The following is a 27,989-nucleotide window of genomic DNA, read 5'->3' on the forward strand; positions in this document are numbered from 1 at the left end:
CAAATCAGGCCAAAAATGAAGTTTGTTTTAGCAGTTAGCATAAGCTTACCAAAGCTCACTAAAGTGCTGCTGGCACTTTTTGGGGAGTACGTTTTGACTCCTAAACATCTTTGAGCTACCTTTGGTCCGAGACACTTATGCTACCGGTGGGTGTGTTCTGAAACTCCACCTTTGACACGTGATGTTTTTCCCTAAATCCATGAAAAGAATGAAAGGCAAGGTAGCAAGTAGGGCTGCACAATTATTGTTTCAGCAGAAATTCGACAGCATCAATATCATAATCTGTGCATCCGCGTCAGCACAGACAATAGAATACCCAAGACATTCGTATAGTTTTGAATGGGAAATAATGCTTTAAAATGGCTGGTCAATCGCAAGACGCCCCACAACAATTATTGCTGTCAGATTTTATTGGAGATTTCAATTGATGATTTTTAATTGTAAGCTTACGGTACAGTTTGTTTTGGGAAACATCAAATTCTCCCAAAGAGATGGGAGCTGCACTTGGATGCCTAAGAGGCGTTTCAAAGATGGCCGCCAAGTGACATGACTTGTCTTAAGACTTAGATGGTCACATCGCAGGATGTTTATCATTATATTTGTACTGATTGTTTGACGTGCTCTCACACACACACCATCTACAGGACGTGACAGCTGTAATTAGATAACCACTGTAAATAATTTCAGCAGCAATGCTACTCCACATGATTTTTAGTGTTGAAAATCTGTTACTTTGTTGAAACATCCGCAACATTGTGGAGAGCACTGGAGCAAATGAAGCACTGTTTATTCCATGTGTATCTTTGTTCTGTTATGTTTATCTATGCTTATAATGTGATATATACACAAAGCAGAGAAAGAAAATATTGCAATGCAAATTTCTTCTAATATTGTGCAGCCCTGGTAGCAAGCAAATAAATATTACACCATACTGCTGCTGCTCTTCTTCTTCTAAAGCAAATTTAAAAAGGTCTACAATAAATTATTATTATTATTTTTTAAATCAAAGCCTTTTTGAACTTCTTTTTGCACAAAAGAACAAAAGAAATTAGTTTGAAGTATATGGGTGACTTAAGGGTGTAAACTATAATTTATTTCACATTGTCATTAATAACCTGAAAATAATTATGTATTAAATGTTAAATCAAATTAAAGATAAATCACATGACTGCATAGCATTTGTTTTTGTTTTATAGAAAGTGTTTTATGTTAGTTGTAGTGGAACACTCGTCAGAGAAGTTAAGGCATGTCTTTTTTTGTTTGTTTGTTTTTTTCTGAGCATAAATTCACACCACAGGTAATTAAGGCAAAAAAAAAACTATATTAATCAGACAAACGGTTACCCATTGCTTTTGCACAAACTCAAAAATAGTAATCCATCCCAAACATTCATGCATACTAAACACAATGTTAAATTCAACCAAAAATACAAACATATACGCTATATATTAGAAAATCTATAATCACTTGTAATTAAAAAAAAAAAAAAAAAAAATTTAAGGGGTGCCTTTTTTTTTTTTTTTTTTTTCAGCACAAAAACTTTTTTTTTTTTTTTTTAAACCATTTTAGGGGGGTGCACCGTTCCTGAAAGTACTGCAATGCCGGGTTGATGCATGGAGTGGACAGAGCAAGCCCCTTTTCCGTGAGATGACTAACTGTTTATTCATTTTGCAAACAATCTCAAACTCACTCATGCCACAAAATAAAATACAAAGCTATATCAATTTTAAGAGTAAATGGGAAAAACACTAAACAACTCAACACAAATAACTATCCTCAACACAACATAAACAAAAATACTAGCTCTTTTCTTTAACCAATTCAGGGGGGGTGCACCGTTCCCAGAAGTACTGCAATACCGGGTCGATGCGTGGAGTGGACGGAGCAAGCCCCTATTCCATCTCCCTGCTCCAAAAATCAATTTAATATATGGTGCCCGGGTAGGGCACGTATCAGATATTAAACTGATAAGAACAGATACTACACTTGATCTTAGCCAAAAGGCCGAGAAGCGATACCTACAAATGGTCAACAGCAGAAACCACATGCTTTAACACAGCAAATTAGACGGTGGCTAGCTTTTATTTAGCTAGTTACATTTTTTATGCTTTAAGCCTTACTTTACCCAAACTATGTTAACAGTTAAAGCATCATGAAACCCCCTTTACTTGAGCACCAGTCATTCACACCTTAGATTTGAAAAGCTTCAAGAAATGGTCGTACAAAGCTGTGATAAAATGGGAGGGTAAAGGGTGGGATGATGGGAGGAGAAAGTAAGAGAAGAGGAGGAGTCAAAGAACAACAGTCCAATGCACTACATGATTCCAAAAATCAAAATGCACTACAAACTACATTTTAAAATATACCCATATATGGTCAAAGTAACAAATTATAAAACATAAATAAATATTTTTTAAATCTGTTATTTTATACTTCAGTAATATGAACAAATTAAGTTTTGTTCATATTATACTTTAAAACATTAAATGAGCAGTTTATTATTTCTTGGCTGATAAATTTATTAATATGCAGTATCACAATTAAAAATACTGATGTAGAAAAGTTGCTCTGCAATGAAAAGCTTTAAACTGATAACAAGTCTAGAGAACAAAACACTCATGGTCCAACCCCTGTATGTTTTACGTACATGTAATATCTCAATCAAACATACAGATGTAGAAAGGTACAACTTGTTCACAGAATGAAAAAGTTTTAGGCTAGTAACAGGCATAGGGTTTCTATTTTTAACCAGAATAATCAGGGGAGAGCGCGAACGCAGTCCCCCACTACCAGAAATTATGCAGTCGAGATTCCCACATTTGGGGAATTCGCAGGGGTCAGCACAACCGGAGTGCAATGGCTGAGCCTCGCCCTGGGTGAACCACCTTCATGATCATGGTATCTCCCCTGCCAGGTAAGTATGAGTTCTACACCCACCCTGAAGGGGGAGCACTTCAGGGAACATTATTTTCAGCGATGGTGAGACGTTACTTCCTCACTTCATTTGGTTCATCATCACAATTAACTCTAAACTCTGGATCATTTTAAATTACTGGTGCAGTTTTCACGGTAGTACAAAAACTACAGTGATCACTGAAAAATACATAGAGAGAGTTGGGCTTTCTGATGAAAGGCTGCTCACTGCCGAGCAAATGGGTGGAGCTTGTGTGAAGCTCCCCCTCACTAGACATACAGCTAAGGGAGAAGCGAATGTAATTCATGCCTAATGGGTGGAGGGAGAATATCCACCCACACCCTAGTGACAATTCTATCCTTCCACTCCATCTGACATCCAGAGAGGTGGAGCTGGAAGTCATCTGATTCTGCAGTTAGTATCAATAGCTTCTGACTGGCCGCAGTGGCGGTCTCTCCACCAATCGTGTAGAAATGAACTACCAATCAGATAAGAGACGCTCAAAGCTCTCATTTTTTATTACCATTGAAACCTTCACAAACATATTTTCGGAATTTAAAAAGGAATATTATACAGGATTGTATAACTAGAACAACAAGTGCACGGAACTGATGATGTTCCCTCAAAAACAGTCCAAAGAAATGGAAAGAATGTAATGACAACTAACTCTGATTTTATTAAATAGGCCTACATTTTGTAAAACATGGAAAAACATGAATTTTACTATGGATTATTATGCATGCCGATTTTATTTTAAGTTATTAAGCTAAACCAGTGAATTAATAAGAATGGTATAGAGCCTATGAGTATTAGCTAGAGATTCGCTGAAAACACTGATAAGCTTTCAAACGCTCCTTTGTATATCGTGGGCTATATAAGAAATCTTATATAGTACTATAGGATTCATTTTATTTCACAATAGTGATGTATCTTACAACATTATTTTTTGCTTCAAATAAGGCCTTTGTGATAAATTGTTTGATCCTAATTATTGACACCAGTGCATGCTTAAAAAAAGATGAGGAGACACTAAAGATGAGAACAATTAAGCAATTAAATTAGCACAAGAAAGTAATTACAGGCAACAGGACAAAAGTAGAACAATAAAATAAGAATAATTCTACAGTAAAATAATAATAAAAAAATTTGCTACATTGTGTAAAGTAATTAAATGTGTTATTAAACTTTTCTTAAAGTTACAAATGTGATATAATCGAGCAATAAAATATTTTCTTTTTTGTTTTTTTGAGTAAACGTTATTGTCATTCTCTCATTCAGTAAAATTAATGACTGGGAATATTAAAATGCTGTCTCTTTCTTTTCCCTTAGTTTCTCTTAAGAACCAAGTTGTTGTTTAAAAGACCCTGTAAACACCATTACAATAGGTCATAAATAAGGATGCTTACCCACTGCTTTCACACAAATGCAAATTTATTACTAAATAATCCCCATCCTCTTGCATACTACTTAAAGCAAACATGAAAAAAATTAAAGAGAGCATCACTTTCACGCTTTGAGACTATAGCAATTCATCCCAAACATAATCGTGCATACTAAAACACTAACAAAGTATTGTGAACTCAACCAAACCTAATTATATAAACTTCTTCAATCATCTATCACTTACAAAACTTTCTTCTTTTGACCAGTTTAGGGGGTGCACCATTCCCAGAAGTACTGCAATACCGGGTCGATGCGTGGAGTGGATGGAGCAAGCCCCTATTCCATCTCCCTGTTCCAAAAATCAATTTAATATATGGTGCCCGGGTAGGGCACGTATCAGATATTAAACTGATAAGAACAGATACTACACTTGATCTTAGCCAAAAGGCCGAGAAGCGATACCTACAAATGGTCAACAGCAGAAACCACATGCTTTTACACAGCAAATTAGACGGTGGCAAGCTTTTATTTAGCTAGTTACATTTTTTATGCTTTAACTGTTAAGTTCTTCGATTGTTAACATAGTTTGGGTAAAGTAAGGCTTAAAGCGTCATGAAACCCACTTACTTGAGCACCGGCTGTTCACACCTTAGATTTGAAAAGCTTCAAGAAACGGTCGTACAAAGCTGTGATAAAATGGGAGGGTAAAGGGTGGGATGAGGGGAGGAGACAGTATGAGAAGGGGAGGAGTCAAAGCACAACAACACAACAGTCCTATAAAAAAAAAACAATATCACACTCACTACAGACACATTACATTTTAAAATGTATCCATATGATCAAAGAAACAAAACAAACAAAAAAAGAAGGTGAAAGTTTAATTAGCAGTGTAATAGCACAGTTTTGCTTAAAATATTGCAATGTACACAACATTATGTGTGACATCAGAGTTCAAAAGAGGACAAAGTGTTGGTGCACATCATGCTGGTGCATCTGTGACCCAGACAGCTAGTCTTTGAGATGTATCAAGAACCACGGTATCCAGGATAAAATGTCAGCACACTACCAAGAAGGACGAACCACATCCAACAGGAGCAACTGTGGACTCAAGGGGAAGCTGTCTGAAAGGGATTGTATCCAAAAAACATAACCACAGCAACCCAGTTCACTGCAGAATTACATGTGTACCTCAAGTTTCAATAGTGCCAGCAGTGTAAATCTTGGGCTGTGGGCAATGTGAAACATGTATTGTTCTCTGCTGAGTCCACCTTCACTGTCTTTCCCACAACCGGGAGAGTTACGGTGTAGAGACGCCCCAAAGAATCGTACCACCCAGACTGTTGCATGCCCAGAGTGAAGAATGGCGACAGATCAATGATGGTTCAGGCAGCAATATCAAGGCATTCCCTAGAACCAATACTTGTGCTAGATGGGCACGTCACTGCCAAAGGTCTACCGAAGCATTCTGGAGGACCATGTGCACCCAATGGTGCAAACATTGTATCCTGAAGGTGGTGCCGTCTATCAGGATGATAATGCACAAATACACACAGCAAGACTGGTGACAGAGTAGTTTGATGGATATGAAAGTGAAGTTTGCACGATCGCCACTTCGGGGTGTTTTTGGAGAAGCTGTGCAGCACTTGTATCTGTAATTCCCAAGACACACCAATGCTGTAATGGCCTCAAAAGCGTAGGGTGGAACACATTTCTATTTTTAACCAGAATAATCAGGGGAGAGCGCGAACGCAGTCCCCCACTACCAGAAATTATGCAGTCGAGATTCCCACATTTGGGGAATTCGCAGGGGTCAGCACAACCGGAGTGCAATGGCTGAGCCTCGCCCTGGGTGAACCACCTTCATGATCATGGTATCTCCCCTGCCAGGTAAGTATGAGTTCTACACCCACCCTGAAGGGGGAGCACTTCAGGGAACATTATTTTCAGCGATGGTGAGACGTTCTCCACTCTATATGGTTCATCATCACAATCTAAACTCTTAATCTACTCTAAACTCTTGACCTCTAGAGCTATTGAGTTTTTAGTCGGTCACCTCCAGGGCTTGATCATGCCATGTCGGGGCTTCCTTGGGGGACACCTGCCAGAGATTTTTGGCTGGCTGAAAACATGGTCCCATAGTACTTGAGCTTGAGGTGTGAAGGCGGAGTTTCTTCACATCATAAGAGTGTCAGTGCCATGGATGATTTCAACAGCATTAATGGCCTTTAAAATAATTTTAGCTCAAAATTCACTTTCAGTGTATGAAATAACTCCTGTTTGAGCTCCTATGTGGATTATGATGATCATACAAGGCAGAAATATAAGATATACAAAAGAACTTTTACACCTGCACCATCGAGAGTGTCCTGACGGGAAACATCACCTCCTGGTTTGGAAACAGCACCATGCAGGACAGGCGAGCCCTTCAGAAGGTGGTGCGGTCAGCTGAGCACACCATCCGCACTGAGCTCCCTGTGCTGCAGCACATCTACAATAAGCGGTGCTGTACCAGGGCCAGGAAGATCGTGGAAGACCTCAGCCATCCCAACAATGGACTCTTTTCTCTGCTGCGTTCAGGAAAGCGCTTTCGTTCCCTGAAGGCAAACACAGAGAGAATGAGGAGGAGCTTCTTCCCGCAGGCCATTCGGAGTCTGAACCAGAGAACACCCAGCACCTAATTACCGGGATTCCCATGTTCACCCCTCTTTCCCAGATACTCGCCACTTACTTTAGACAATTGCACTAGCCACTTTGCACTGGACATTGCACAGCCACTTTTACATTTTACACTTTATATTTTATATTCTACACTTTATTTACACTTATTTTTTATACATATTTTTATACATATTCTTTTATATTTTATATTTATATATATTTAAATTCTGTTTTCTTTTTTTGATGCTGGACGGTTGTAAAGAACATTTCACTGCATGTCGTACCATGTATGTATGTGTATGTGACAAATAAAATTTGAATTTGAATTTGAGACTAATTTTGGACCGTATAGCTGAATATAATTAGCAGCTAGCGAACACATTGCATTGCTTTTTTGACTCGTGAATGTCCTTCAGGGGTCAAGGAATCACACAATCTACAATCTAATCTCTAAGGTGTTATGGACTTTTTTTTATTGTTATACACCGATTCAGACAGTGAGGCCTTCAGTGTTGGACAGATCATTAAAATTAATCAGTTCAATTGAGTCGGTATTATGCGAATCAGACACTGGCGGATGTGAATAAGCAATGTGTGCTAAACTTAGTTGTAAGGACATTGCAAAAACTTGATCACGGAAAACACCATCACTGCATAGCATTGCATAGAAAGTGTGTTTTATGTTAATTACATGAGTGGAACACTTGTCAAAAGAAGTTAAGGCAGATTTTTTTTTACCAGCTCAATTCACACCACCAGCAATTAGCATTAATTCAAGTTTAAAAAGAAAAAACTAATGAATGCTCTACATTAAACAAGGATACGATCTTTCAAACTTTAACAGTCATGTCAGTTAATTCTGAGGGAGGAAGAACAAAGACATTTAAACAGAGTGTGATGAAAATATGTTTTGGTGACCGCCAAAAATTTTAGTACATCAAAAACTACTTTCTAAAAGGTTAGACTTCAGCAATCCATCCTAAATGTAACTGTACATATTAAATCACTTTAAACTCTACCAAAATATAAATATAAACTACGCCTTTAAACATCTACTTTCAACACACACAAAAAAACCTTTTTTTGAACCATTTAATGGGGGTGCACCATTCCCAGAAGTACTGCAATACCGGGTTGATGTGTGGAGTGGACAGAGCAAGCCCCTTTTCCGTGAGATGACTAACTGTTTATTCATTTTGCAAACGATCTCAAACTCACGCATGCCGCAAAATAAAATACAATGCTAAATCATTTTTAAGAGTAAATGGGAAAAAGAACCCATGAAAAACACTAAACAACTCAACACAAATAACTATCCTCAACACAACATAAACAAAAATGCTAGCTCTTTTCTTTAACCAATTCAGGGGGGGGTGCACCATTCCCAGAAGTACTGCAATACCGGGTCGATGCGTGGAGTGGATGGAGCAAGCCCCTATTCCATCTCCCTGCTCCAAAAATCAATTTAATATATGGTGCCCGGGTAGGGCACGTATCAGATATTAAACTGATAAGAACAGATACTACACTTGATCTTAGCCAAAAGGCCGAGAAGCGATACCTACAAATGGTCAACAGCAGAAACCACATGCTTTTACACAGCAAAGTAGACGGTGGCAAGCTTTTATTTAGCTAGTTACATTTTTTATGCTTTTTATGCTGTTAACATAGTTTGGGTAAAGTAAGGCTTAAAGCATCATGAAACCCACTTTACTTGAGCACCGGTCGTTCACACCTTAGATTTGAAAAGCTTCAAGAAACGGTCGTACAAAGTTGTTATAAAATGGGAGGGTAAAGGATGGGATGAGGGGAGGAGGGAAGGAGAGGAGTCAAAGCACAACAACACAACAGTCCTATAAAATAAAAAATAAATAAATCACACTCACTACAGATACATTACATTTTAAAATATATCCATATGATCAAAGAAACAAACAAAAACAAAACAAAAGGTGAAAGTTTAATTAGCATAGGTTGACATATCAGAGTTCAAAAGAGGACAAAGAAGCCCCAAAGAAGTGTACCACCCAGACTGTTGCATGCCCAGAGTGAAGCATGGGGGCAGATCAGTGATGGTTCAGGCAACAATATCGTGGCATTCCCTAGAACCAATACTTGTGCTAGATGGACACGTCACTGTCAAAGCACTACCAAACCAACATGTGCACCCAATGGTTCAAACATTGTATCCTGAAGGTGGTGCCGTCTTATCAGGATGATAATGCACAAATACAAACAGCAAGACAGAGCAGTTTGATGGACAGGGAAGTGAAGTTTTGCACGATCACCAGATCTAAATATTATTGAGCCACTTTGGGGTGTTTTGGAGAAGCAAGTAACGAATCGTTTTCCTCCACCAAGCATCAGGTAGTGGGAATTTCTACAAGAAGAATGACTCAATCCCTCTGGCCGCTGTGCAGGACTTGTGTCTGTAATTCCCAAGATGAACTGATGCTGTATTGGCCGCAAAAGGAGGCCCTCATGGTCCAACCCCTGTATGTATTATGAATATCTCAATCAAACATACAGATGTAGAAAACTTGTTCACAGAATGAAAATCTTTCAAACAAGCAGAGGGTGGAATTCATTTCTATTTTTAACCAGAATAATCAGGGGAGAGCGCGAACGCAGTCCCCCACTACCAGAAATTATGCAGTCGAGATTCCCACATTTGGGGAATTCGCAGGGGTCAGCACAACCGGAGTGCAATGGCTGAGCCTCGCCCTGGGTGAACCACCTTCATGATCATGGTATCTCCCCTGCCAGGTAAGTATGAGTTCTACACCCACCCTGAAGGGGGAGCACTTCAGGGAACATTATTTTCAGCGATGGTGAGACGTTACTTCCTCACTTCATTTGGTTCATCATCACAATTAACTCTAAACTCTGGATCATTTTAAATTACTGGTGCAGTTTTCACAGTAGTACAAAAACTACAGTGATCACTGAAAAATACATAGAGAGAGTTGGGCTTTCTGATGAAAGGCTGCTCACTGCCGAGCAAATGGGTGGAGCTTGTGTAAAGCTCCCCCTCACTAGACATACATCTAAGGGAGAAGCGAATGTAATTCATGCCTAATGGGTGGAGGGAGAATATCCACCCACACCCTAGTGACAATTCTATCCTTCCACTCCATCTGACATCCAGAGAGGTGGAGCTGGAAGTCATCTGATTCTGCAGTTAGTATCAATACCTTCTGACTGGCCGCAGTGGCGGTCTCTCTACCAATCGTGTAGAAATGAACTACCAATCAGAGACGCTCAAAGCTCTCATTTTTTATTACCATTGAAAGCTTCACAAACATATTTTCGGAATTTAAAAAGGAATATTATACAGGATTGTATAACTAGAACAACAAGTGCACGGAACTGATGATGTTCCCTCAAAAACAGTCCAAAGAAATGGAAAGAATGTAATGACAACCAACTCTGATTTTATTAAATAGGCCTACATTTTGTAAAACATGGAAAAACATGAATTTTACTATGGATTATTATGCATGCCGATTTTATTTTAAGTTATTAAGCTAAACCAGTGAATTAATAAGAATGGTACAGAGCCTATGAGTATTAGCTAGAGATTCGCTGAAAACACTGATAAGCTTTCAAACGCTCCTGTGTATATTGTGGGCTATATAAGAAATCTTATATAGTACTATAGGATTTATTTTATTTTACAATAGTGATGTATCTTACAACATTATTTTTTGCTTCAAATAAGGCCTTTGTGATATTAAATTGTTTTATCCTAATTATTGACACCAGTGCATGCTTAAAAAAGATGAGGAGACACTAAAGATGAGAACAATTAAGCAATTAAATTAGCACAAGAAACTAATTGCAGGCAACAGGACAAAAGTAGAACAATAAAATAAGAATAATTCTACAGTAAAATAATAAAAAAAATTGCTACATTGGGTAAAGTAATTAAATGTGTTATTAAACTTTTCTTAAAAGTTACAAATGTGATATAATCGAGCAATAAAATATTTTCTTTTTTGTTTTTTTGAGTAAACGTTATTGTCATTCTCTCATTCAGTAAAATTAATGACTGGGAATATTAAAATGCTTCTTTTTCTTCCGCTTATCGGGGCCGGGTCGCGGGGGCATCAGTCCAAGCGGGGACGCCCAGACTTCCCTTTCACAAAACACATGTAGACTGGTTGGGCAAACTCCCAGGAACCCTCCAGCATCCTGAAGAGGGTATAGAGCTGGTCCAGTGGTCAACGTCCAGGACGAAACCCGCATTGTTCCTCTTGGAGCTGAGGTTCAACTATCGGGCGGATTCTCCTCTCCAGTATCCTGGCATAGACTTTCCCAGGGAGGCTAAGAAGTGTTATCCCCCTATAGTTGGAGCACACCCTCCGGTCCCCCTTCTTAAAAAGAGGAACCACCACCCCAGTCTGCCAGTCCAGAGGCACTTTCCCCCGCATCCACGCGATACTGCAGAGGCGTGTCAGCCAAGACAGCCCTACAACATCCAGAGACCTGAGGTACTCCGGGCGGATCTCGTCCACCCCTGGTGCCTTGCCACCGAGGAGCTTCTCAACAACCTCAGTGACCTCAGCCAGGGTGATGGTCGAGTCCCCCCCCGGGTCCCCGTACTTTGCTCCCTCAGTGGAAGACGTGTTGGTGGGATTAAGGAGGTACTCAAAGTATTCCTTCCACCGCCCGACAATATCCCCAGTCGAGGTTAGCAGGTTCCCACCAGCACTGTATACGGTGTTGGCAGGGCACTGCTTCCCTTTTCTTAGGCGTCGGACGGTTTGCCAGAACCTCTTTGAGGCTGTCCGATAGTCATTTTCCATGGCCTCCCTGAACTCCTCCCAGACCCGAGTTTTTGCCTGTACAACCACCCGGGCAGCGGTCTGCTTGGCCCACCGGTATCTGTCAGCTGCCTCAGGAGTCCCATGAGCCAACCAGGCCCGATAGGACTCTTTCTTCAGCTTGACGGCATCCCTTACTTCCGGTGTCCACCATCGGGTTCGGGGGTTGCCGCCACAACATGCACCAGAGACTTTACGGCCACAGCTCCGGACGGCTGCGTTGACCAAAGAGGTAGAGAACATAGTCCACTCGGACTCAATGTCTCCAGCCTCCCTCGGGATCCGGTCAAAGTTCTGCCGGAGGCGGGAGTTGAAGATCTCCCTGACAGAGGTCTCTGCCAAACGTTCCCAACAGACCCTCACAGTACGTTTGGGCCTGCCAAGTCTGTCTGGCCTCCTCCCCCGCCAACGGATCCAACTCACCACCAGGTGGTGATCAGTTGACAGCTCCGCACCTCTCTTCACCCGAGTGTCCAAGACATGTGGCCGGAGATCAGATGATACAACCACAACGTCGATCATTGACCTCCGCCCTAAGGTGTCCTGATGCCAAGTGTACTAGTGGACACCCTTATGCTTAAACATGGTGTTCGTTATGGACAGACCGTGACTAGCACAGAATTCCAACAACAGAACACCACTCAGGTTTAGATCGGGGGGGGGGCGTTCCTCCCAATCACGCCCCTCCAGGTGTCACTAGCATCACCAACGTGAGCGATGAAATCCCCCAGCAGGACGATAGAGTCCCCGGTTGGAGCACTTTTCAACACCCCTCCCAAGGACTCCAAGAAGGCCAGGTACTCTACACTGCCATTCGGCCCGTAGGCACAAATGACAGTGAGAGCGAAGTCGCAGGGAGGTGACCCTCTCATCCACCGGGTTAAACTCCAACACATGGCGGCTAAGCTGGGGAGCTATGAGCAAGCCCACACCAGCCTGCCGCCTCTCACTGCGGGCAACACCAGAGTAGTGAAGAGTCCAGCCCCTTTCGAGGAGATGGGTTCCAGAGCCCAAGCAGTGCGTGGAGGTGAGACCGACTATCTCTAGCCGGTATCTCTCGACCTCCCGCAACAACTCAGGCTCCCCCAGAGAGGTGACGTTCCATGTCCCTAAAACTAGATTCTGAGTCCAGGGGTTGGGTTGTCGAGGTCCCCGCCTTCGACTGCCACTCAAACCACAAGGCACCGGCCCCTTACGGTCCCTCCTGCAGGTGGTGGGCCCACGGGAGGATGGCCCCACGCCGCTGTTTCGGGCTGAGCCCGGCCGGGTCCCGTGGGGCAAGACCCGGCCACCAGGCACTCGCATGCCGGCCCAGGCCCCAGGCCTGGCTCCATTGCGGGGCCCCAGCTGCGCCATTCCGGGTGACGTCGCGACTCCATTTATGCTTTTCTCCATAAGGGTATCATAGACCGCTCTTTGTCTGGCTTGTCACCTAGGACCTGTTTGCCATGGGAGACCCTACCATATAGGGTACCATATAGCCCTGGACAACCTAGCTCCTAGGGTCATTCAGGCACTCAAACCCCTCCACCACGTTAAGGCGGCGATCCTCGGAGGGGTATTATAAAATTATTAAAATGCCGTCTCTTTCTTTTCCCTTAGTTTCTCTTAAGAACCAAGTTGTTGTTTACAAGACACTGTAAACACCATTACAATAGGTGTTTCATTTTTAAGTCATAAATAAGGATGCTTACCCACTGCTTTCACACAAATGCAAATTTATTACTAAATAATCCCCATCCTCTTGCATACTACTTAAAGCAAACATGAAAAAAATTAAAGACAGCATCACTTTCACGCTTTGAGACTATAGCAATTCATCCCAAACATAATCGTGCATACTAAAACAATAAAGTACTGTGAACTCAACCAAACCTATTTAACTTTTTCAATCATTTATCACTTACAAAACTTCCTTCTTTTAACCAGTTTAGGGGGGTGCACCGTTCCCAGAAGTACTGCAATACCAGGTCGATGCGTGGAGTGGACGGAGCAAGCCCCTATTCCATCTCCCTGCTCCAAAAATCAATTTAATATATGGTGCCCGGGTAGGGCACGTATCAGATATTAAACTGATAAGAACAGATACTACACTTGATCTTAGCCAAAAGGCCGAGAAGCGATACCTACAAATGGTCAACAGCAGAAACCACATCCTTTAACACAGCAAAGTAGACGGTGGTAAGCTTTTATTTAGCTAGTTAAATTTTTTATGCTTTAACTGTTAAGTTCTTCGATTGTTAACATATTTCGGGTAAAGTAAGGCTTAAAGCGTCATGAAGCCCCACTTACTTGAGCACCGGCTGTTCACACCTTAGATTTGAAAAGCTTCAAGAAACGGTCGTACAAAGCTGTGATAAAATGGGAGGGTAAAGGGTGGGATGAGGGGAGGAGACAGTATGAGAAGGGGAGGAGTCAAAGCACAACAACACAACAGTCCTATAAAAAAAAACAATATCACACTCACTACAGACACATTACATTTTAAAATGTATCCATATGATCAAAGAAACAAAACAAATAAAAAAAGAAGGTGAAAGTTTAATTAGCAGTGTAATAGCACAGTTTTGCTTAAAATATTGCAATGTACACAACATTATGTGTGACATCAGAGTTCAAAAGAGGACAAATTGTTGGTGCACATCATGCTGGTGCATCTGTGACCAAGGACAGCTAGTCTTTGAGATGTATCAAGAACCACGGTATCCTGGATAAATGTCAGCACACTACCAAGAAGGACAAACCACATCCAACAGGAGTAACTGTGGACTCAAGGGGAAGCTGTCTGAAAGGGATTGCATCCAAAAAACATAACCACAGCAACCCAATTCACTGCAGAATTACATGTGCACCTCAAGTTTCAATAGTGCCAGCAGTGTAAATCTTGGGCTGTGGGCAATGTGAAACATGTATTGTTCTCTGCTGAGTCCACCTTCACTGTCTTTCCCACAACCGGGAGAGTTACGGTGTAGAGAAGCCCCAAAGAATCGTACCACCCAGACTGTTGCATGCCCAGAGTGAAGAATGGCGACAGATCAATGATGGTTCAGGCAGCAATATCATGGCATTCCCTAGAACCAATACTTGTGTTAGATGGGCACGTCACTGCCAAAGGTCTACCGAAGCATTCTGGAGGACCATGTGCACCCAGAGTAGTTTGATGGATATGAAAGTGAAGTTTGCACGATTGCCACTTTGGGGTGTTTTTGGAGAAGCTGTGCAGGACTTGTATCTGTAATTCCCAAGACACACCAATGCTGTATTGGCCTCAAAAGCGTAGAGTGGAAAACATTTCTATTTTTAACCAGAATAATCAGGGGAGAGCGCGAACGCAGTCCCCCACTACCAGAAATTATGCAGTCGAGATTCCCACATTTGGGGAATTCGCAGGGGTCAGCACAACCGGAGTGCAATGGCTGAGCCTCGCCCTGGGTGAACCACCTTCATGATCATGGTATCTCCCCTGCCAGGTAAGTATGAGTTCTACACCCACCCTGAAGGGGGAGCACTTCAGGGAACATTATTTTCAGTGATGGTGAGACGTTCTCCACTCTATATGGTTCATCATCACAATCTAAACTCTCAATCTCTATAGCCTTTTATAGCTAAACAAAGTCAAAGAACAATCTGAAATGATGTCATTTCAAACCAAATCAGGCCAAAATGGCAGTTAGAATAAGCTTACCAAAGCTCACTAAAGTGCTGCTGGTACTTTTTGGGGGAGTAGGTTTTGACTCCTAAACATCTTTGAGCTACATTTGGTCCGAGACACTTATGCTACCGGTGGGTGTGTTCTGAAACTCCACCTTTGACACGTGATGTTTTTCCCCAAATCCATGAAAAGAATGAAAGGCAAGGTAGCAAGTAGGGCTGCACAATATATGGTTTCATCAGAAATTCGACAGCATCAATATCATAATCTGTGCATCCGCGTCAGCACAGACAATAGAATACCCAAGACGTGTCGTGTCATTCGTGTAGTTTTGAATAGGAAATAATGCTTTAAAATGGCTGGTCAATCGCAAGACGCCCCACAACAATTATTGCTGTCAGATTTTATTGGTGATTTCAATTGATGATTTTTAATTGTAAGCTTACTGTACAGTTTGTTTTGGGAAATCTCCCAAAGAGATGGGCGCTGCACTTGGATGCCTGAGAGGCGTTTCAAAGATGGCCGCCAAGTGACATGACTTGTCTTAAGACTTAGATGGTCACATCGCAGGATGTTTATCATTATATTTGTACTGATTGTTTGACGTGCTCACACACACACACCATCTACAGGACGTGACAGCTGTAATTAGATAACCACTGTAAATAAATTCAGCAGCAATGCTACTGCACACTTGCACGTCATTTATTCTATCTATATATTAGAATTTCTTCTAATATCAGGCAGCCCTAGTAGCAAGCAAATAAATATTACACCATACTGCTCCTGCTGCTCTTCTTCTTTTAAAACAAATTTAAAAAGGTCTACAATAAAAATATATATTTTTTTATATCAAAATAATAGGCTACATGTCAATATCATTTTTACATTAATTTACACTAATTTACACGGGGCGTCAGAAAATTCAGAAACAGTATACCGTCGCTGAACTTCTTTTTGCCCTTAAAGAACAAAAAAAAAAAATAGTTTGAAGTATATGGGTGACTTAAGGGTGTACACTATAATTTATTTCACATAGTCATTAATAATCTGAAGTAATCATGGATTATTAAGGTTAAATCATATTAAAGAAATCACATGACTGCATAGCATTTGTTTTTGTTTTATAGAAAATGTTTTATGTTAGTTGCAGTGAAACTTGTCAGAAAAGTTAAGGCATGTTTTTTTCGTTTGTTTTTTCTGAGCATATTATACTGATTAAAACTATATTAATCAGGCAAACGGCTACCCATTGCTTTTGCATAAACTCAAAAATAGTAATCCATCACAAACATTCATGCATACTAAATGTTAAATTCAAGCAAAAATACAAACATAACATATACATATATATATATATATATATATATATATATATATATATATATATATATATATATATATATATATATATATATATATATATACACACACACACACACACACACACATAATTATTTATTTGAGTCTCTATCATCATTTGTGATTTTTTTTTAGCACACCAAAAAACGATTTTTTTTTTTAACCATTTTAGGGGGGTGTACCGTTCCTGGAAGTGCTGCAATGCCAGGTCGATGCGTGGAGTGGACGGAGCAAGCTTCTATTCCGTGCGATGACTAACTGTTCATTTTTAAAAACGATCTCAAGCTTACACATCATAAAAAGAACCCGTATACAAGCCGTTAACATGCCGCGAACTAAAACACGAAGCTAAGCAGTTTAAGAGAAAATAGGACAAACAACCCATACATAAAATAAAAATGATTCAGTTAACTATGCTCAGCATAACAACCAGAGAAATACTAGCTCTTTTCTTAACCGTATCAGGGGGGTGCACCGTTCCCAGAAGTACTGCAATACCGGGTCGATGCGTGGAGTGGACGGAGCAAGCCCCTATTCCATCTCCCTGCTCCAAAAATCAATTTAATATATGGTGCCCGGGTAGGGCACGTATCAGATATTAAACTGATAAGAACAGATACTACACTTGATCTTAGCCAAAAGGCCGAGAAGCGATACCTACAAATGGTCAACAGCAGAAACCACATGCTTTAACACAGCAAAGTAGACGGTGGTAAGCTTTTATTTAACGAGTTAAATTTTTTCTTGTGCAGAATGAAATTGTTAACATAGTTCAGGTAAGGTAAGGCTTAAAGTGTCATGAAGCCCCACTTACTTGAGCACCGATCGTTCACACCTTAGACTTAAAAAACCTTCAACAATTGGGCATACAAAGTTGTGATAAAATGGGAGGGTAAAGGGTGGGCTGAGGGGAGGAGACAGTATGAGAAGGGGAGGAGTCAAAGCACAACACCGCTCTCAAGGCCCCGATATAGAGACATTAAAAGAACACTGATTATGTTTACATGGACAACAATATTGACATCAGTAACATATTTATCATTATTTATCAATATTCTGAGGGTCACATCACCATTTTGGTGTCCGCATCAAATTACATTTACAAACGCCATTTTAAACGCATAAAAAAAACAAAAACATCTTAACTGCAAGCAAATTATCAATGATTATATTTCTAATACATTTTGTGACAATAAAATTAGGTAAAGTTCCAAAACGTAAAACTGTCATTCAGCATAATAGTCAAGACTTTGTATCAATTTTTAAACTTACATAAATAGTATCAAGTTTAAAATGTAGTCGTTAGTTGTCTTGGCATTTCCAAGTACTGGCTATGTTACATTAAATGAACATTGGGATTTCTAAGTATTTAAAAGAGCACCTCGCTCTCTGTAATTCTAAACTAAAACGACATAGTACAAATTCCTAATTACGCACTACGACGCTGGTATATTATTAAAGTTCTACTTTTTAACCAAGAAATCAGGGGAGAGCGCGAACGCAGTCCCCCACTACCAGAAATTATGCAGTCGAGATTCCCACATTTGGGGAATTCGCAGGGGTCAGCACAACCGGAGTGCAATGGCTGAGCCTCGCCCTGGGTGAACCACCTTCATGATCATGGTATCTCCCCTGCCAGGTAAGTATGAGTTCTACACCGACCCTGCGCCGGAGTGATTTAAGGAAACAATATTTTCAAGGACGGTGACCCACTACCGTACTACAAAATAATCAAATATTTTTACTCTTTTCTTTTCTTTAAAGAAACAGAATCTTGTCCTTTGTATTTGGAGATTTTACAAATGTATCTATAAACAACATAATACCATGATACTTTACAGAGAGAAAATTCCCATGATGCAACAGTAGGTTCGATCAGCCAATAGAATGACACATGTTTAAAATCATAATTTTAAGAACTCAAGAATTACAGTATGGACACCCAAGCTAAAAGAAACCATATACAATTATCATATTGATGATTGATGTATGCGATGATTAAAAAAAAAACCAACAAGTTACCAAAAGCATTGTTAAAAGGAAAGCATGACGTAAGCAACACAGGAAGTAACAACAAGCAGTCGCCTACACCACTTCCATGAGATTAGAGCAACATTTCACAAACTTGCAACTGAATTTTAGAAACAACGAATATACATAGAATAATTTACAAAACTCACTTCTTTACTCAACAGTGTCAGTATTTAAATACTGTGAATAAGACGTCGTTCAAAACGTAGGCTAATTAAAAATCAGACGGACAACGCTTCTACATTTTTCTATTTTTTCAAAACCGTAGTCGTTCTTTTGCTCTATTTTCTTCAGCCTTTTAACAGCGTTACGCCACAAACTGTCTAATTAAATATGCGCTTAGTTCATTTTCCCAAAAACAAAGGAATGCGAGAAAAAAAACAGACGCAACATTTCATTTCCCGTCTTTCATATAAACATTCGCACTAACAAAGGAGCAAAAACGGTAGCATTTAAAACTGAAATATTTATTTTTGAAAACGAAACAACACATGAGAAATAACATTGAAAACATATGGGAAACTTGCACGTTAAAAACAATAGACGGAAGATGCACTGACTGATGCGTGTTACAACATTAATAACAATAATAATAATATTATTATATTATTATTATTATTATTATTATTATTATTATTATTATTATTAAGTATATTTTATCACGTGTACACACTTTTCATACCATATAGTAATATAAAGGAAATACACAGCATATCGTGTAATGTTACGAAACTAGGCAAATTTGGCCATCAAACGTATGACTACATATCAAATTGCGATATGGACAAGTGTCTGTGAGCATTAACGCTAAAAAGAGACTGCTATTAAAGTCTGTTCTGCTTGTTTTTTGTGAAGAACAGACTCCACAAACTCCATCTACGGGGAAACCCTATCGTCATATCACACAAAGAGTCGCGACAGCCGTCAAAATAAAAGTTCGGTCCAACTAGGAAACTATTCTTATAAAACGTACTTTTTAAAGTATTAATAATAATAATAATAATAATAATAATAATAATAATAATAATAATAATAATAACTATTATTATAAAGATAAACGATTTTGAAAGGGTCCTACAAATGCCAAAAAGTTTTATTCCGCCATTTCTATTACGTTAGCCTATATTACAACATTATGTTATATCGCCACTCAGTGTATTTATACTTAAACTTTTTAATTGTAAAAATAATTGCTTCTTTTAATTTTCAAATTGCCCGTGCAGCCATAGAAGCAATACAGATCAATAGACTATTTAATTATCCATTGACAGAGAGGCGGAAAAATAAGCCTCCGCATACTGAGGCCAATCAGCAGCAGCAGATACTAGCAAATAAACCTTATCATGCTTTTTATGTGATCACTTGATGAGCTGTAGTAACAACTTTTGACGAGCGCAAATTTTTTTTTTTTTTTTTTTTTAAGAGATGTTGCATTTTTTTAAATTAAAAAACACCTTGTATTTTGACGTTTTAAAGACGTATAGGTTCGCTTACATTGAACTCTTCCGCAGTCTCGTGCACTTTACCGACACCTTTTCTAAAATGCTCTATATTTCAAATACACAACGTTATAGAATACACTACATAACGAAATCACAAACAATATTTCAAAAGCACGCATACGTTTGTAGTGCAATGATAACGTCTATATTTATGAAGTTCACACGATCACTTTATTTCATAAAAATAATAAAATAAGGGACGGGAGACTTTTTACAGGATTATGATCACAATAATCCCGTGAGAAAGTCTCACTTTTCTTTTCCTTTTTTATTACACTTTGTGAAATAAAGTGATTCAGAGTTGAGTATCTTACACTGCATATCAAGGCAGCATTAAATCCCGACATATACAAGATGCCAGCATTTTATACTTTCTGAAACAAAACAATAATAACCATAATCATCATGCAATGATCTGAAATTATAATCGGCGAGTGAGCTAGAGTTTAGCCACCAATCATCATGGTGAAAATAAAGAGACTACATATCCGCAAACTTAATTTGAAAACAACTACTTTAACGCTAATATGGACGACGCAATAACATACTAAACTGAATTCACAGCAATAGTATATTTAGGCATGCCACATTAGTCCAGAATAAGAGCACTGTTGCAATAATTTACCAAATAAAAGTCGAGCGCTTCGTATTTAATAATACAGAGGATAATATAGCTGGACAGATGCAGGAAGCGTATTTAGAAAAACACCAAATTATGCTTTTACTACTAGATATAGTGCATGTAATTTATCATCACGCTACAGTCTGCACGATGGGATTCCAGAACAAAAGGGCATTAAAGTTTTACAGACAAAGAAGAAAGTCTGTAAAACGCTTGAAACGATCTAAAAGCTATCGAAGCATCCGAACATTAACTTCATTTTGTCAAAGGCCTCTCCCTCAGAAGCACGTGGAACAGCAAGCTACTTCAAGAAACACTAGAAACGTGTCCGTGCGATGACTGTTACGTTTAGGCATTTTGCAAACACTCTCAAGCTCACACATCATAAAAGAACCCGTATGCAAGCCGTAACATGCCGCGAACTAAAATACAAAGCGAATGCATTTTAAAATGAAACACTGAACAACACTATATACATAATCATAACTCAGCGCAACAAATAGCAACATGCTAGTTCTTTTTAAACAGTTATAGGGGATGCACCGTTCCCGGAAGTACTGCAATACCGGGTCGATGCGTGGAGTGGACGGAGCAAGCCCCTATTCCATCTCCCTGCTCCAAAAATCAATTTAATATATGGTGCCCGGGTAGGGCACGTATCAGATATTAAACTGATAAGAACAGATACTACACTTGATCTTAGCCAAAAGGCCGAGAAGCGATACCTACAAATGGTCAACAGCAGAAACCACATCCTTTGACACAGCAAAGTAGACAATGGTAAGTATTTTATTACTGTTTTTTTTTTTTATGAAAGCTGAATGTACATAATGTTATTATGTCTATACAGTCATTTCATCACTTGTCAACATCCTTTATTTTTTTTAAACGAGTAATTTGTTCAACAAAGTCTGATAGGACGAGCGTGTATTATAATGAGGCAGTCGTTCCACCAATCAAAAACACGGACGCAATTAAAGGATTATTATAAAATGAAGCTGTTGCCATCATAAAAGTATCGATTAGAGATGAAACTAGAGTTACTTAGGACATGACAGTAACGTTAAAATTCCCGTGAATTTTTCATTTTAAGTCAAATATTGCCTTTAAACACGGCGATGGTCTGCCCCCAGCGGACAAAAAAAGAACTGCCCTCCAAACAGCTCAACAATGACGTAACAAATAATTATGTGTGTGTATATATATATATATATATATATATATATATATATATATATGTGTATATATATATATATATATATATATATATATATATATATATATATATATATATATATATATATATATATATATATATATATATATATATATATCAATGTATCAAGTTATTTTTATACAAAACATACACGTGCTTTTATCCTGATTAAAAAAAAAACACATATAGGCACATTCCGTGTTTCCCCAACACTTGTAACACTTTATTAAAGCTGCAGTCCACACTAGAAACCTGCAATCCCGCGGGAGTACCGCGGGTCTCGCGGGACCCGACGCAACCCAGTGCGGCGCGGGACGAAATTTGATATGTGAACGCGGGTGCGGGCGGTAAGGTCCTCGTGTGTGCGGGTTGCGGGAGAATAAAATTATTTGTGGGACTCCCGCAAAATGGAAATATCTTAAAATTAAATTGTTAAAAAGAAATAAAATATTATTTATCTGCTGCACAAAAGCAACACGAACAACTCAAAATAACGTAAATTCTCACATGGTTCTTGCGAGGAACAAAGACCATAGACCCACACCGAGGCAAAATGTCTGAAGAGCATGACACAGGTGGAGCGCTTAGTGCTACAGATATTAGTTCATTATTAAAGAAAGGAACATACAGAACTACAAAGCCAAACTAAGGGAAATCCGATATTTGGAAATGTTTTTCTATAGTATGTGACGGTATGGAAAGCACCTTCCCTTTGCGAGCTGCGACAAATGCAGCAAAATACTCGCATACAGCAGCCACAAGTCAGGAACTTCAGGTCTGAAGCGTCATGTGTGCTCAGTTTTAAATGTTTACATGCGGGCGGGAGCGGGAAAAAAAAAATCTATATTGTTGCGGGAGCGGGACTGAAAAATCTGTCCCGCGCAGGTCTCTAGTCCACACAACTGTTGGTTAATGAAAAGAACTGCGTGCGTCTAACGGAAGAACATTGCAGCCGGAGCCACTTCTCTCCGTTTAAGCCTACGCCGAATCACACTGGGCTTACTCCGCCGCGGTACCTACCCGAACCAGCCTAAATAGTCCGAATAAAAACACTTATTATAGGTGTACCCCAGCGATTCAAGGCAAAACAAAAACACGGCCTGGAAATCGGATTCATGGTGTACTCGCTTAGTATATATAGTAAATTCTGACCACAAAAAGTTACGGTCTGCAGCTTTACTACACTTAAACATTTAATCTTAAATTTACTGCTAGCACACGCAACCACTTTTGCATCCCCGAGTCAATTTATTTAGAAACGTACTAAACAAGCAGCACAAGTTTACCACGCACAGCTAGCGAAAATGTCAAAGGCCTACAAGCCACTCACCTTCGTGCCAATTACTTAACTGAATTTGCAGGTAATGCCATCCACAAATCCACAAAGTCTATGTCAGATAACCGAACAATTAAAACAACACCTCGATGTTATGAGCCAACGTTACGTTTTGAGCTCATACACCTCGTCCTACATGTTAATTGAAAGGCGTCACCTGGATTTGAACTAACTTTAGCAACTAGCGAAAACAAATCGTCGACAAGAATATCAAATAACATTTGATTTTCTGTTAATGTTACGCAAAACATGTTTTAAATGACTTACCCTTACTTTGAACCAGAACAGCTGTAACATTTGTTAAACTCGTCGACACAAACTCACGTGCGCCCACTAATGACCTTACAAATTTACTCGCGGATTACGCAAATATTTAAATTATTAAACATTTCCTTTTTTTAAAAAACAGCATTTAAAGTTCCAGAGAGCAGTATTGTAATATTCACGACAGTTTATACTTCATTATTAATTCTATATATATTTATATAACGTTCTACACTTACCCATATATATTTATCAAAGAAAAGATATAGTTCTTTATGGCTATATTTAATGTATACATTTTACTTCTTTTGTGGCCTTTCGGTCACAGTCATCTTTAACCAAAACCATTGTGTTTTATGCATAAAAATGCACTGCTAAAAACGTATTTCTCTTGAGTGTTACAGTACTTCTGTTATTTGTCCCATGCAACTTTTCAAAGAGAAAAAAAGGAAAAAACTGTACAGTATAAAGCCTAAGTTTTATTAGTGAATGGTACTGAATGAATTAGATCTAAAAGTGACAATGCAGAAGTATCATTAACCTTAAAAAACCCAAACATTATAAATAAAGTCATATAGTTGGCGTTTATAACTCAAGGTATTATAAAACAGGCTGTAAAATGGGCCTTGTTGTTGTGTCAGGATTCATTATATGACTTTACTGTAACTATTATCCGCACACACCTTACACTGATCAACCGGCCTCAATACACGTATACATGTCTGACAGTAATTATCCAAAGCAGAAACTTCATCCACTGCCCACTGTTACGTTAACACACCATAAATGGTACTGATAAAAGCACTGTAAATATCGTCAGGTCTCAAAGGGCGCTCTGTGGTATCAGTCAGAGTCTGTGCTGTACTAAGAAGAACACAGCCTTTGACTATTTCTCCTGATTTCTCTATTTTTTTTAGACAGATCCATCACAATGTGTACTGGGAAGTGTGCGCGTTTAGTGGGGCTTATTCTTCTGCCCTCAGCTTTTTTGTGTATAATAGCCAATATACTTTTATTCTTTCCTAACGGAGAAAAGCTGGAAACTGGCCAGATTTCCCTTCAAGTCTGGCTTATGGGAGGTGTTCTTGGTGGAGGACTAATTGTGAGTAATTCTGTCTGTTAAATGGATCTCATCATTAATGTGGTATTTGCCTGAACTCGGCTGTGTCCGAAAAAAAAAAAAATCTGTCTGTCTTGTTATAATCCGATGCACTCATAAAAGCTGTTGCCAGAGTGGTACTTTTTTTGAACGGTACAAATAATATGTACTCTTTAGGTATTGATATGTACCTTATAGGCACCCTGTGGGGGTAAATAAGATTCAGATTTTGAAAGGGCACCATCCCAGTGACAGATTTTGTACTTTTTAACCTTTTAATGTGTGATAAGAATTTTATAGTTGAAATGAACAGGCCTTGGTCTGGCAGGTAGAACATCAGATACGTCAAAGCCACTGCTGCAAAGCTTTGTGTGTCATTTATTTTATATGGCGCACCGATCAGTAAAGAGAATTATAATATTAGCAATATTAGTCAATAAGAATAAAGGACAGAAAAAAAATCTGCAGTGAGTAAATACATTGATAAGAAACAGTGGCTCATTATGCAAAGCTCAGAATGTGAAAAAGAAAAATTGTCACAAAGGTGCATGTTTGTACTAGACTTACCACTGAAGGGAGCATCTAAATAATTTTAAGGTACATTTTAGCAGCTTTATTGTACACATTTGTGTGACAACTTTTTTTTTGTTTTGGAGAGTATATGAAACATCCCGGATATGAGCAGGATTGATTAATCTGGAGTAAATTTATGTAAGGTAGCTCATGTTCACATTAAGTTGCATTTGCATTTTGCATTGCATTTGCATTTACATAACATGCTAGCAAGTACACATATCTTCCAAAAAGTGATTTTGCAGTGTTTAGTGAACAGTTATTTAAAAAAAGGTTACTGTAAAGTACATTCTAATAATCTGAAGAGCATTCAGAGAGCTCTTCATGGAATCATAGGTGACAATTAAGAGTAATTTACACAAACATTATTTAACCTGCTTTACAGCACACCTTATCTTGTTGAGATCACAGATGACGATAAGTTAATTTGCACTCACTTTAATTCATCAGATGATGTGTCCAAGCTGCTCAGCCATCAGAGCCGGGGGCAAAGGCTGTTGCGGGGCAGGTTGTTGTGGAAACCGTTGTCGTGTGAGTAAATCTGACACAAAAATACAACAAAAATGTAACTATTTAACCAGAAAAATAAAATCTCTATCACTCACAAGAAGCTTAATAGTGAAGCTGCACCATGTGAAAAGACTAAAACAATTTTTTTTTCTGCATATACACAAATATATTGTACAGATATATTGTATACAGTCTATATATATATATATATATATATATATATATATATATATATATATATATATATATATATATATATATATATATAGACATATTTTGATGTTTCATGTTCTTTTTGTTTTGTTTAGATGCTGAATTCTGTTTTCTCTTCTGTGTTTGGCGTTGCTGGGTCAGTCTACTGTGCCTGTGTTGCCATTGCTGCACTGGCTGTTGGGCCACTATGCCAAGTCGAGAGTGGTAAATGGGAATATCCCTTTGAGAATATGCCAAAGTAAGAACATATACAACCTAACTTAATGCAACGCAATAGCAGTTCTTTGCATGGCCACTAGATGAGGTCTTATCCTGCACTTCAATTAAAGCTCCTTCTCTCTTGTGTTTATCTTCCTCTAACAGGAACAGCAGTTACCTGGGGGATAAGACTACATGGTCCATGTGCGTCTTTCCCGAGAACGTGGTTCTCTGGCACATCGTGCTGTTCTTCATACTTTTGGGTCTGTCTCTGATCCAGCTGATACTGTGTGTCATTCAGGTTGTGAACGGATGTGTAGGCTGCCTTTGTGGAGACTGCCGGAAAAAGAAATCGGTAAAACTTACAAAACAGCATTTACATCACATTACATTAACACCAAAACAGTTGTAAGTTTAAATTCTTCAGTAAAAGCTACATCTGATAGATTGGCATGTTAAAGAGAATCGCTTTTTGCAGTCTACTAAATAGAATATTTGCAGCATGGACAGTAGACTCTATATTAAAACCCATATAATAATAAGATTATGTTTTCATATATTGGGAATGATCTTTATTTTTTTGTGCATTAGGATGAAGGAGGTCTGTGAGATCTGTGGATGAGCAAAACAACAACCACAAATCAGCGACGATTCAATCTGCCATCCTCACAACAGGAAAAGAGATTTCACTACATTAACAACTAAGCCATCACTAAAACTGATGTGTGTGTATATGTAACTTTATTTTAACCTTATTATGTGCCATTGCTACTATACCTGTAAATTATAACCGAACATCAGACTTGGCAACCTTGATGTCGTGTTAGATATTATATAGAAATATCAAAATTTGTTGTCCTTTTTTTTTTATATAAATGTTGTGCATTTTGGAATAAAACATCATCAGGTCCTAATGGTCTAATACAACCGTCTTTTACAATAAAACAAAATTTGCTGACATTTACTTTGTCTCTCATGAGCCATAAAATGTAGTTTTGTGACATGAATAATTAATTTGAGTAATGTCTATCTTTAGAGTTGGCCCCAGCTTGCATGAGAATGATATTTCCTCTACAGGTTACAGAAATACACTGAGCGTTTTCTTTTTCTGGTGTTCTTGGCAGGAGTCATCAAGTTTGTGTGTGTGTGTGTGTGTGTGTGTGTGTGTGTGTGTGTGTGCGCGCACTCTGAAACCTCGGCCTGGCTGTTTTCCATTTGCTTTCTGAACAGTCTGATAAAAACCACCATCTTCCGTTTTGCTTTCCTCCCTCCTTCTCTACACTTGTGTCATTCACTCTATTCACTACTCGCTGCTTTCACTATTGTAACACCGGAACAAACCGGATCTTGCAGCACGCAAAGAAAAACAGTGAGTCAAACCCCCTGGTGGAGAAAGCCAGACCTGCAGCTGTGAAAACATTTATACGTTGAAACCAGCGAGTGTTTTGAGAATAAGGTGCATTTTTACAAAGAGCTTCAGATTCCTTTAAAGTAGCCACTCGATAATGTCTGTATTAGCTCCTTAAGCTCTATACACCCTGTGCTCACATTTAGCTCATAAACATTGTTACCACAGCAGCCCTCCACTCTAATTGCTAATCCTGTTCACAAACGCCTATTTGAATCTCAC

General features: G+C 39.0%; 1 protein-coding gene and 11 non-coding genes across 12 annotated transcripts; 1 reads left to right on the forward strand and 11 right to left on the reverse strand.

The window, feature by feature from the left end:
* Window positions 1-1,825: 1,825 nt before the first annotated feature.
* On the reverse strand, window positions 1,826-2,016 carry LOC122349816. Its single transcript, XR_006251510.1, has one exon. It is a non-coding gene; the product is annotated as a U2 spliceosomal RNA (small nuclear RNA).
* A 742-nt stretch (window positions 2,017-2,758) lies between these two features.
* On the reverse strand, window positions 2,759-2,922 carry LOC122349808. Its single transcript, XR_006251502.1, has one exon. It is a non-coding gene; the product is annotated as a U1 spliceosomal RNA (small nuclear RNA).
* Window positions 2,923-4,566: 1,644 nt separating this feature from the next.
* Window positions 4,567-4,757, reverse strand: LOC122349818. The gene has a single exon (XR_006251512.1). It is a non-coding gene; the product is annotated as a U2 spliceosomal RNA (small nuclear RNA).
* A 1,271-nt stretch (window positions 4,758-6,028) lies between these two features.
* On the reverse strand, window positions 6,029-6,192 carry LOC122349809. Its single transcript, XR_006251503.1, has one exon. It is a non-coding gene; the product is annotated as a U1 spliceosomal RNA (small nuclear RNA).
* A 2,131-nt stretch (window positions 6,193-8,323) lies between these two features.
* On the reverse strand, window positions 8,324-8,514 carry LOC122349822. The gene has a single exon (XR_006251515.1). It is a non-coding gene; the product is annotated as a U2 spliceosomal RNA (small nuclear RNA).
* Window positions 8,515-9,565: 1,051 nt separating this feature from the next.
* LOC122349810 lies at window positions 9,566-9,729 on the reverse strand. The gene has a single exon (XR_006251504.1). It is a non-coding gene; the product is annotated as a U1 spliceosomal RNA (small nuclear RNA).
* Window positions 9,730-13,714: 3,985 nt separating this feature from the next.
* LOC122349823 lies at window positions 13,715-13,905 on the reverse strand. The gene has a single exon (XR_006251516.1). It is a non-coding gene; the product is annotated as a U2 spliceosomal RNA (small nuclear RNA).
* A 1,190-nt stretch (window positions 13,906-15,095) lies between these two features.
* Window positions 15,096-15,259, reverse strand: LOC122349811. Its single transcript, XR_006251505.1, has one exon. It is a non-coding gene; the product is annotated as a U1 spliceosomal RNA (small nuclear RNA).
* Window positions 15,260-17,259: 2,000 nt separating this feature from the next.
* On the reverse strand, window positions 17,260-17,450 carry LOC122349817. Its single transcript, XR_006251511.1, has one exon. It is a non-coding gene; the product is annotated as a U2 spliceosomal RNA (small nuclear RNA).
* Window positions 17,451-18,278: 828 nt separating this feature from the next.
* Window positions 18,279-18,442, reverse strand: LOC122349812. Its single transcript, XR_006251506.1, has one exon. It is a non-coding gene; the product is annotated as a U1 spliceosomal RNA (small nuclear RNA).
* A 3,040-nt stretch (window positions 18,443-21,482) lies between these two features.
* On the reverse strand, window positions 21,483-21,673 carry LOC122349814. Its single transcript, XR_006251508.1, has one exon. It is a non-coding gene; the product is annotated as a U2 spliceosomal RNA (small nuclear RNA).
* Window positions 21,674-24,585: 2,912 nt separating this feature from the next.
* Window positions 24,586-27,323, forward strand: tm4sf5 (transmembrane 4 L six family member 5). The gene is made up of 5 exons (XM_043243432.1): window positions 24,586-24,868; window positions 25,889-25,969; window positions 26,257-26,399; window positions 26,525-26,714; window positions 26,951-27,323. Exons 1-5 carry the CDS (start codon window positions 24,698-24,700, stop codon window positions 26,966-26,968), a joined length of 603 nt encoding a protein of 200 aa, XP_043099367.1. The 5' UTR covers window positions 24,586-24,697; the 3' UTR covers window positions 26,969-27,323.
* The last annotated feature ends 666 nt before the right edge of the window (window positions 27,324-27,989 follow it).

Source organism: Puntigrus tetrazona, chromosome 7 (assembly GCF_018831695.1).
Source record: "Puntigrus tetrazona isolate hp1 chromosome 7, ASM1883169v1, whole genome shotgun sequence".
In the NCBI taxonomy this organism is placed as follows: domain Eukaryota; kingdom Metazoa; phylum Chordata; class Actinopteri; order Cypriniformes; family Cyprinidae; genus Puntigrus; species Puntigrus tetrazona.